This window comes from Platalea leucorodia (assembly GCF_965183815.1).
Source record: "Platalea leucorodia genome assembly, chromosome: 7".
Lineage (NCBI taxonomy): Eukaryota > Metazoa > Chordata > Aves > Pelecaniformes > Threskiornithidae > Platalea > Platalea leucorodia.
In genome coordinates this window covers 25572190-25583141 of record NC_138829.1, presented here as the reverse complement: position 1 = coordinate 25583141, position 10952 = coordinate 25572190, and the positions used below count along the sequence as shown (strand labels likewise).

At 46.9% G+C, this 10952-nt stretch overlaps 1 protein-coding gene across 1 annotated transcript; it reads right to left on the bottom strand.

The window, feature by feature from the left end:
- Positions 1-5486: 5486 nt before the first annotated feature.
- Positions 5487-10625, bottom strand: ZDHHC22 (zDHHC palmitoyltransferase 22; the record flags this gene model as incomplete). The annotated part of the gene is made up of 2 exons (XM_082317743.1): positions 5487-5752; positions 10064-10625. The coding sequence occupies 2 exons, from the start codon at positions 10623-10625 to the stop codon at positions 5487-5489; spliced, it is 828 nt and encodes a 275-aa protein (XP_082173869.1).
- Between the last annotated feature and the right edge of the window lie 327 nt (positions 10626-10952).

Here is a 10952-nt window from a genome sequence, read left to right as displayed (position 1 = left end):
CAGTTGCTGTTGCACAGCAACTTTTTCCCCTTAAATATGTTATCCCAGAGGTGCTACCACTGTGATTGATGGGCTCGGCCTTGGCCAGCGGCGGGTCCGTCTGGAGCCGGCTGGCATTGGCTCTATCAGACATAGGGGAAGCTTCTAGCAGCTTCTCACAGAAGCCACCCCTGTAGCCGCCCCCTCTACCAAAACCTTGTCATGCAAACCCAAAACAATAGGTTCATGTCTTCACCTCTTCTTATCCAACACAAGCAGCTGAAAGAATGAACTGACATCTAATAGAAATTTTCCAGTCAGGCATGATAATAAGGTGAATCCGGGAATGACTTGTGGTAAAGACGGACTGAGCAAAACAGCTGAAACATGTCAGAGGCTGTGCATTCCCCTAAGCTGGTGGATATACAGTAATCACAGAAACCCAAGTTGGTAACTATTCAAGATCAAGGTAGATTAACAGCAGTGTTTAGAAAATCAGTAGCAGACAAACAATACTTTCCCATCCCCATTGATCACAAGGTGAGCCTTCTCTTTCACATGCAGAGCTTGCTATTCCCATCCACCGCTTTGCCTCTTTTAAAGTAAACTGATGAACATGCTCCACTTATTTTTAATTGATAGCAATTCTGGAACTACTATTAAGGTGTCTGCCAACATGTTAAATGAGGCACTGTGCAAGCAGTGTATGACACTAGTACTTGAGAACTTGCATTTTTTATGTGTAAACATCTGGGGAGACTAGAAGATGCTGGCTCCAAAAGCCTTAAAGGACATGGGACTGGTCTGCCTGAGCTCTGACATCACTTGCCAGTTAGATTCAGTGGGACAACCAATGCTAAAACCTCTTTGGTGTAATGAAGACAAGGCTGCTGGCTGGATGGCTCTGTAAGAGGACTGAAGCACTAATTGGTCCATATTTGCTGACTTTTGGTGTAATCTCCAAGGTCTCTTTATTCCCCTGACTTTCTGGAAAAGAGCTGGAAAAGAGCTGGAAAAGTAGAGAACCCACATGTGGGCATGTAGTTCTTAGAGAACATCTTACTGTTTATTAATATAGGTTGTCTGACATTGTGTCTCCATTAATTTAAATATCTAGCAGGGCACAGAGACTCCACGTATGCTTTAAATTTCTTTCTCCCTTTATTTATTTATATTGAACAAGTAGGTCATTGCTTTACTCCAACTATGATAGTTCTGGCTGGTCTTTAAACTCAAAGAAAGAGAACTATATAGGCTCTGCTGTTGCTACTTATGACTTCTAGCCATGCAGCTCCTGCTTGTAACATCATTTGTTGTGCAAGAGAAAAAAACCCTTTTGGCTCTGCTGGGGCTTTGAGGCTTATTGTGCAGAAAGTGATTAACACTGAGTTTTCTCAGTCTGGGCTTTCTTTGTGTCCATTCAGTCAACAATCAATGAAGATAACTTGAATTCTGTTGTCATACCTCCTACCGCCTGATGGCTCCCAGTGCGTCATCCCAACAAATGTCAAATCACTTCTGCTCTCACTTGGGCCACTTTCTCTGATTGCTCTCTTCTGACTGTTTTAAAGATAGGTGCCCTAAGCTCTGACCTCAGCTTTTCTTTCTCTCAGTCCAGGACTGCCCGTCCTCCTCCAGCTATCTCCTTACAGTTAATGAGTCTCCTCATTCATTTATTCTGTCCCCTTGCAAGTATTTTTAGACTGTGATCATCTCCCTTGAGTTGGCTATTTCTTAAACAAGATAAATGCTATTTCACATCATCTTTTCTCGTATGTTCCCTGTGCCTTATTACTTGAGACTCTTCATGTTTTAACTCTATATCCTCTGAGGATATTCAATGAGGAGCTTTTGCATGCAGGCCTTGAGGGCTGCCCAATAGTGTAGTATGAAGAGGAAAACCATCTACTTCTTATTTTGTATGAGATTCTTACTATATATAAGAACAGACTTCTTCCTGTTTACTTCACAGTTGCATCCCCTAATTTGCTCTATACTGTCATTGCAAAGACTTCTGAGACATTAGAGATGGCACCTTTTTTTCAGGTAGCCACACTTAAAATAGACAAGCCACTAAGCAAAAGTCTGTGGTTTCTGTGCAAGGTCTTAAGCAACAGGGAGCTTTTACTTCAGCTACTAGCATTATCAGAGAAGAAATGATGCTCATCTGATTTTCCAAAGCCAGAGGAGCCCTAAGTGTTTTATTTTTAAAACCTTTATAAGTATTTAGACATTGTCACAAGAAATCATGTTCCAAAATATATTTGCTATTGCAGCTGCTGTTTAATAAAATGCAAATAATAAGTAATGGCTCTCTAAGCACAGAAAATGAGAAGCTTCTATTATTTATCCTTATAAAACTTTAGAGCCATTGAACAGATTTAGAATTTGTGACATTGCCATTGAGCTCGGCCTTCATTTACTACATCATAGCTAAGAGCAAAGGTTCTCTTCACAGTTGTTGAGCCCTGTTACATCTTCTTGCCAAGGATTTCTGTAAGTGGATGCACAGGCATGACAAGGAAGGGATGTCAGGGCAGCTGGGTATTTAAAGAGCTACTCTTAACTGTTCCTGCAGAACCACTACTCTACCCCAAACAGGGCAATCCACACACTTGGGAATGAGCAGAGAAATAAGCCAATATACAGGGTTGGTCTAATGTTACATTTTTATAGCTCTTTTCATCCCAGAGGATCATAACTGTAAAGGCTGTATACATCTGAAAGTCCCACCAGTACTGCTGAAATCCAGTAGTCTGCTGCAAAGGAACCGTTTAGCTGCATAAAATGGCGATGCAGCGTTTTACAGCCAGGAGCACAAGTGTCTGACAGAAAGAATAGTTGTGGGGAACTGTGCTGCAGTTACTCAAACTGCAATCTTTCTGTGCTTCAGCAAGGACTGAGACTTCGTGGTGAGGGCAAGACAACTGTGACCGTGGCAGGGGCCAGGCGTGGTCCAACCCTGGTGTGAAGAGACAACAGGCTTCATGGACAGCTAATCCTGTTGTGCTGCGCGGGGGCTGTCCTTGCAGAACGGCCCACCGAAACTCTGAGTTGGTTCTGCCCTTCTCGGCGTGCAGCCCCGAAGAGCTTACAGCCTGAGGCAGCGTGGCAGCAGGCGCCGAGTGCCACCAGCCCCCCGAGACTGCAGTGTCAATCAAACGCCAAAAGCAGAGGGCGAGGGTGTCAAACCATAATTTCTGCTGACGTGAGGAACCTGCTGGCTGAAACGTTGGGAGCCTGTTGCCTTTAGAAATATACAAAAAAGAAGCTGGATCAACCAGTCTGTGGAATAAGAATAATCCTGGGAATCCTTCCAAGGCGAGGTATATGGCACGAGGCGCTGGCTCTGGTTCCAGCGACAAGGTGACTGTCTGCTCACCTTGATGCCATTGTACCAGTAAGGAATAATTTACGTCGAGGTGCTGTTTGTGGGTGATGATAATAGCTTAATTTTCCTGTAGCTTTCAGTTGAGGTTGATCACATAATTTATAAATAGAAATTAGAATGGGTCTGCAAGTTGGTTATTAGATGCATTTTTAGATTGGTCATTACATTGAAGTAGGAAGGGTGAAAGGACTTGTCCAAAATCATATGATGAATTATTGGCAAAGCCAATAAACAAATCCTAAATTTGTCCTTCAACATGTCCGTATGTATGCTGTAACAAATGTACAGAGACAGCTAATGAACTGTCAAAAAGCACAATACAGCTCATGTAAAAAATCAGAACACTTTTTATTGTTCACTGTTAGTGAAAATACAACATATTACACATGGAAACATCGGTGCGTTCATGCGAACACACACAGTGTGGAAGGACATATACCCTACATGTTTTAATTATCCAGCTAAGGGTTTTTCCAGTATATTTTCATGGTTACTCTGCTATTCACAATAGACTTTGTTTGTTATTGATCCAAATGTGGATACAAGTGTGAAGCGGTGAAGGACGGTTACAAAGCCTGTAGGAATGAGTGCCTCTGTTCTGGCTCATGAGAAACGCAAGGATGAAAGCAGGTACGTTCCCCTACCTGGGATGCACGGAGAGCATTTCTGAGGAAGAAATGACATTTTTCACGGCTTGTCAGCATACTCCCCAGCCTATTAAAGAGAAGCAATCGATTCCTATCCAGCCCGCATAAGCCAATGCAGTTTGCCAAAATGGAGGCTTCTTGTAGCAGCTGCTGGGGAATCCAGCACTATGATCCTGGTAGAGATGTCATGGTATCCTTTCTTAAGGCACCTATTAGCATAGGATCTCAGCACTGATCTCATGGGCTGTTGCTGCAGCTAGAAAACAACTGACACATTAGGCTGATTAATCCCTGTAGTAATTCCATTAACCTCCTTAATGGAGTTATAACATGGATGAATTTACCCCTCTGCAGCAATGCGAGAGGGAGTTGCCCTGGAGAGCCTATAAATACGGTGTGGCAGGGGTGTCCGAGGTAAACATTTGTTTGTTTGTTTTAGTGCAAAGTGAAGCATCCTGACTGGCTGGAAAACCTTCCTGTCTTCTGGGATTTTGAACTCTTCACAGCACTAATGGTGCAGGTGCCCTCTGCAAGAGGGTGATGCATCAGGGCTCAGACACATCAGCGGGGCTCTCGGCACCCTCCTGACAGCTCGCTGTGTGTCCACGCTTCCCTCTCTCTCTCACAGGCACACGTAGCCTGCCTCATCACACAGCTTCTCAAACACAGCCTTTTCATTCACCTCTGTGGTTTCCTCTCCTTGTGCCTCCGTCTGATGATGATTTATCTGCTCGCTGCTCCCTGTCAGACGGGCAGCTTTGCCTGGACTGTGTCACTGGGCAAAGGACTGCTAAAAATAAGTAGCAGAGCTACAGTCCTGACATATCATTGCATAGGGAGCAGATCAAGAACAGAAATGAGAAATTCTGAATTTCTCTTTGTTTTCTTCCTGATTTTCTAGCCTGTGGAGAGAAGGTTTACCTGCTGCGTTAGCCATGTACATAGCCTGCTCCTAGGGCAGCCTGATTGCATTGCAGTTCTGTCATTAAAGGCTTCTCAGTACTGTGAAGTTACCTCAAGTATGTAAGAGCCAAAAAGGCACCCTGGAAAACCCTCCCAACGAACAGACACCATGTTTGCAGTCTACCACAACAGCCCAGGCTCTCTGAAAGCTCCTGCTGTGGTTCATTAGGGACTACATAGGGTAGCTCGTGGGGCTGGGGGCTGGAGGAGTCAGGCAAGAAGCCACAGGAGGGTCTGACTAATTTTTCTGCTAGTTCAAAGACTGTTGCCACGTACGCAGGTGCAGTGATGTGACTACTAAGCTGCAGTATCTCTTCATCTACATGGTTTGTGATCTCCTTGTTAATATGCTAAATTTATTCTGTTTGATAGCCAGTCCTTTCCTCCCACAGAGGCTGCAATCCCAAGAGATAGAGTAGCCCAGCTCTTTCTTTAGCGATTCAGGAGACAGTGGGAGAGAACAGGGGAGGTGTTGCGTGCATGGGATGCACACACACACGGGGATTTTATTTCTCTTTCTGCCTACGGTAGTCACCTCCCACGTTCAGCACAGGGATGAGAAGTCCTAGCAGCCACCTCTTGCCAAACACCTCTTGCAGGTTCTCCCTCCAGGGCCGGGCTCTTACCACCATCCCTTTCCGCACCTGGTACCGCGTCTGCCCACGCAGGATCAGCAGCATCTGGTGGCAGCAGAAGCCAGCGCAGGCCAGTCCGATCCCAAGCCAGAGGTAGAGCATGAGGATGACAAACATCTCAGAGCTAAGGAGAGCTCCTGCAGACCAAGAGTCGGGGAGGACAATAAAAGAAAGAGTTTAGACACACCTCACATGCCAGTGTAACACCCAGCCCCGAGAAACAATGAGCTGCCTATATTCTCTGGCCACAGGTGGAGAGTTAGGAGCAAGACAGACTGGTTGCTCTAACTATATAAAATTGTTTCCTTTGTAGCGTCTGATGCAACGGACCCCGCTGGGGAAATACTAAAATGACAATGGTCTCGATACACTTCTCCCTTTGCTGTTAATGTGAGGATCTAGATTACAGGGGCAAATTCAGCCAAAAGTGAAATATGTCTGTAAGACTTCAGCACTATTTTGAAGAATGGTTAATTTATTTAAGGATCTACCTGCTCATCACAGTGAATCTAAGATTTCTAGGTTCCTTTTGAAAAGAGATGTGGGTCCTACAGCATGTAGATGCTTCCAGAAGCCTTACTGTGTGCATTAATACTAGGCAGAAAGATTTGGGATCTTTCTCTCTCCCTCCCTCTATCTCTCTCTTGCTCATCAGTATATATATATCTATGAAAATATGTTAAAAAAGAAAAATAAATCAGTAATGACTTTCCTACCATCGGGCAAAGGCAGTTCTCATATGAATGCAAGAAGCAGAAACAGAAAACTTTCCAAAATGCAATCCAAATTCCTTTTCTAAACCTGCTGCTAGAATACTCAAAATACTTTGTAGGTCTGAAGCTCCTAATTCAACAGTTTTTGTAGTATATTTTTATGCTGAATGTATTTAAATAAAAATATTCTGTGGGCCCTTTCCTCTACAATGATTTTAGAACTCCTTCTGGAAAATATTAGTGTAATAGCAGGTATCACTGAGTGACCTTTCAGTATGCGTAGGCAGATCTAAACCCATTAAAATAATACTCTCTGTGTGTGCATATGAGTGTGTACACACATATTTTTTGTATATCAATATATTATTAAACACCCATATTTACACACAGGCACACAAAGGAAATTAAATGTGTGTCAGTACCGGTATAAATAGCTGATATCCTCTCACTGGTTCCTGCGAGTTTTAAAAATGGAAAAGCTCTCACATGCTCCTGTCCCTCTGGAAGACCATGAGGCAGACAGACTCGGGCAGGTGAAGGCTCTGGTCACTCTAAGGCCCTGCAAGAGCAATCCTGATGGAGCAGGGATTGCATGGACAGTAGAGGTGCGCTGCCTAAACGTGCCTGCTTCAGGTTTTAAGTTCAATACAAAGGTGGCCGGATAAGTGTCTCTTGCTTCTGTTATACAGAAGCCCGGATTAGATGGTGTCATCTGGTTTTGCAATCTGTGAATCCCGGCTTCTCCACCTGGCAGTGCTATAAGTGAGAGATTGGGGCTGACCCGTGACGATCACATCAAGCTTTGGCCTCAGCCAGCAGGCCCCTCTGAGGATGATTTGTAAGGACACCGTCTACAGCCTCGAGCTTTCAGAGGCTGTCCTCACTTGAAAAAGGCACTGGAGTCATTCAGTTTTCTTCCTAAATGCAATGTCATCTTTCCCTTCTCATTAGATCCCATTTAGCTCGGTGGGCTTCATATGCAATACAGCGAGGGAAGAACAAGCCCCTTAGGATGATGACAAATCCTCATACGAATTCTGTCGGAATAACTTAATCTATCAGGTAGGAAGCTCAGAGCCAAATATGGGCTTTTCTGCCCCTCTTTTGCTGGACCAGAGTGTGACAGACTTTTGTGCTTTCCTACAGCTGATATTCAGATGGGATATGGAGAAATACAGCTATTTTCTTTAGAGCCTTTGCAAGGCAGCTGTAAGCTTTATTTCTATGAGCTGCTGAAATTCACCATCAAGAAAGTAATTACCCTTGTTTCCCCTTGCAAATATTAAGCATCTCTGAGCCATGCTTTCCAGATACATGATTTTTTTAACCTTTTCTTCAGGTTACCTACATAAAGCATTTTCTATAATTTCTTTTGTGGATCCAATCTGACCTGTGTTTACAAAAGTACTCTCCATTTGTCCCTCATCACCACAGTCCACTTTAGTCTCAGATTCACTTTTGCTCTAACTGACCCGGTGTGATCTCAAGCTTATTGCCATACATTATCTATGCCAGAAAAGATGAATCACAGGCTGAAATTATAGACTCTGGGTCTGATCCTGAAATCCATGCCCGAGCACAGTCTGGGCAGAATGAGCCAACTGAAAATTTTCCCAGCATGAAAGCAGAAAACACTCAGTTGACATAAGACCAGCAGATTCACCCTTCATCCTCCTTTACTCCTCCTCCAGTGCAGAGGGCATGCTGGAGAAGAAGGAAGGTAAAGTTTTTTCCCTGCCATAGCAATGCTCTGCTTGGCTCCTACAACAACCCTTAAGTAATAGTTATGTTAACTGAAAACTATTGGGTGGACAACCCTTGCAGGTAACTATTCCAGGCTGTGTTTTTCTTTCCTGAACTGGAGGTTAAATGTGCTGGTAGAAACCCAGTAGGCCCTTCCTCCCAAGCAACCAAGACACCACGCACCCATATATTGCTGGGTGAGGCAGCAGTTCTGACCCCGGCCGAGCTAGAGGTGCGGTGGGAGCTGCTGGGAGCTGCTGCCTCTCGAGGGTGTTCTGGCTCCCAGCTCCCAGCCCTGCACGCAGCCCCGTCGTGTCCCACTCAAACATTGCCCACATGCTGTCTTTGGCACTGCAGTTGCTGACACCAGAGCTGGGGCACTTCAGTCGTTCTTCAAACATATGCCAGGGCCCAGCCCAGTGCAGATGAGCCCTCAGAGTCAGAGAGAGAGAACTAATTCCTTGATAATCTCCTCCCACATCCCTGCTCCCCCTCCCAGGCTGCTGTGCTGAGCAGAGCTTAGGCACAGGGGAAAATCATTCCCAGTGTTTTTAATGCTAGTGAAGCTCGTGCAACATCATTCACAAAAATTCCTCTGCTTGGAAAAATGACTCCATAAAAATGTCATGGAAGGATTTCATGTTTATTGTCTCTCAGTGATTACCATGACAAATCTGCTAATTTGCCAAGTAGAGAGATATTTGTTTGTTTTCAGATGGCAACCCTGCAAACCCAGCCTGGAATCTGAAAAGCAAGCTGGGGCTTCTCTGGCTCCTGTATCCCCAGCAGCGGAGACTCCAAGCTCAGATCATAATCAACACTTCTGGTGATGGTGCATGAGCCAAAACAGACTCCGGGCCCTTCTTACGGAGCTCAGCTGAATCTGCAAAGCTAAAATATATGGGATACCTATTGTAGTCTAAGGAAAGCTGATCTAAGTGTGCGAGGCATGAGCTGCATGGGGGGGAAATGGCATTTTTCTGCAGTCAGGGCAGAGTAACAGTCTAGGCTGTTTGCATAGTCCCTTCTCTGAGACCAGGTTGTATCTGCCTCTTGGGTTTGGGCAGAGAAAGGGCTGAGGTTGGAGAGTTTGAGGGCGTGTTGAAAGGTGAAGAGGCAAGGCTGGAAGAGCAGAGCAAGAGTTATGGGAGCAGAATCAGGAGGGGGAAGGGTAAGGGTTGTGGAGATTTATGGAAAGGCAGGGAGAGAGGGGAAAGGGGGAGAAGCAGAAGGAAGGGTAAAGGATGGTGACAAGGAGAAAGAGATATTTGCTTTTGGTGTGGAGCTCTTGCAAAGAGCGGGCAGAGAGAATTTCCCTTGGTTCTCTGTGGACTTGTGTCCCAGACTAGGGTCACAAGAGAGGTGGCTAATCATGTCACATTAACTCCTCTCTTGGTTGCTGTTGCCTGTACCCCAGTTCTCCTGTGCTGGAAGGACGGCAAGATCTCACTAAGTTTGTGCTGCCGGGAGGCAGGAGGTGGGTGACAGCGGAGGGGGTGAGTGGACCTGGATGAAGAGAATGAGAATATCTCTGCTGGGATATGGGGAACCCGCAGACTTGTAGGATACAAAAAGCTACAGACCCCCCACCTCTGCCTGTAGGACAGGCAAAGGATCCCCCTCACCTGCAGTACAATGAGTGAAATCCCTCTCCTCCGTCTAATTGCAACACACTCCCTGCACAACAGATAGCCCGATCCTACCAGCAGCAAGCTGGTTACGGGGTGTTTTCCAGAGCCCATCGCATTAGGAATAGGGCTGTGGCTGTAACCTGAGTGGGTCCCAGCCTCTATTTCAGGTGAAGCAAAGTCCTTTGCAAGGGCTGTCTCTAGCCTTTAAAGAGGGCTTTGTTGAACACAGCCAGTTGTCCCTCTTGCCCATTTCCCCACCACCGCGCCCCACACACAGCTATCCAAGGAAGGTCACGTCCCCCCCACCCCAGGAGCCCTGGAGGAGGAAGACGCTCCTCATCTCCAAGGAAGGAGTCCTTACCTGAGAAGAACTGGCTGATGGAGTGAGGCAGAAGAGTGAGGAAGGCCAGCGGGCTTGCAAAGGACATGGAGAGTGCAGCAGAAATGTAAGCCATGCCTGCCACCAGGGAGTCGAGGCAAGCCAGGGAGGTGTAGAGGCAGAACATGATGAAGTTTCGCATGTTCCTGCTCCCGATGCAGTTTCCTGTGAAGAAACAGTGGTGGTCATGCCTCTGGGTGACTCTGGCACACAGTCTACAGAAGTGAGTGCTGGGCAAGGCTGAGCCAGGGGACCTGCTTCCATCCAGCCAGTCCGCCACCACTTCGGCTCCTTCGCCCAAGTTTAAGCCCTTGCCCAAGTCCTCGGGGGAGCTCTGGATCACAAGGACGTAGTTGCCCAGGGCATTAGCTGAGAGGAAGAGGAAGAGGGCCCCATGCAGCAGAGCAGGAGAGAAAAGTGGGGTGGTGGAAGGGTCTCTGAACATGCTGGGGATGAAGAGAAAGATCTGAAGGACGAAGGTCACTAGGGAGATGCACAAGAAGTAGGCTGGAGCGACAACATTGAGCAACCTGAGAACTAGCATTGCGGATTACGTTCCTGCAGGGGAAAGCAAGGAGAGAAGGAACATCCCCGCTCCGGCTGCACACTTCATCCTTCCATTTCCTGCCGGGTGCCGGCCCCGCTGCTCCGGGAAATGCCCCCGGGGGCCGCTCTCCCTCGCCGCCGCCCCACGGCCCCGGCCCGGCCGGGGCAAAGGGGCAGCCCGTGGGCAGCGACCGCTCCCCGGCGCCCGGAGGAGGCACCCCGGCCCCGGCGCCTGCCTCCGGGGAACTTGCAGCAGCGATGCCCCGGAGGGGCTGCGGAGGCTGGAGGGGAGAGCCGGCTCCCGCGGTGTGCCGGCGGTGTGGGC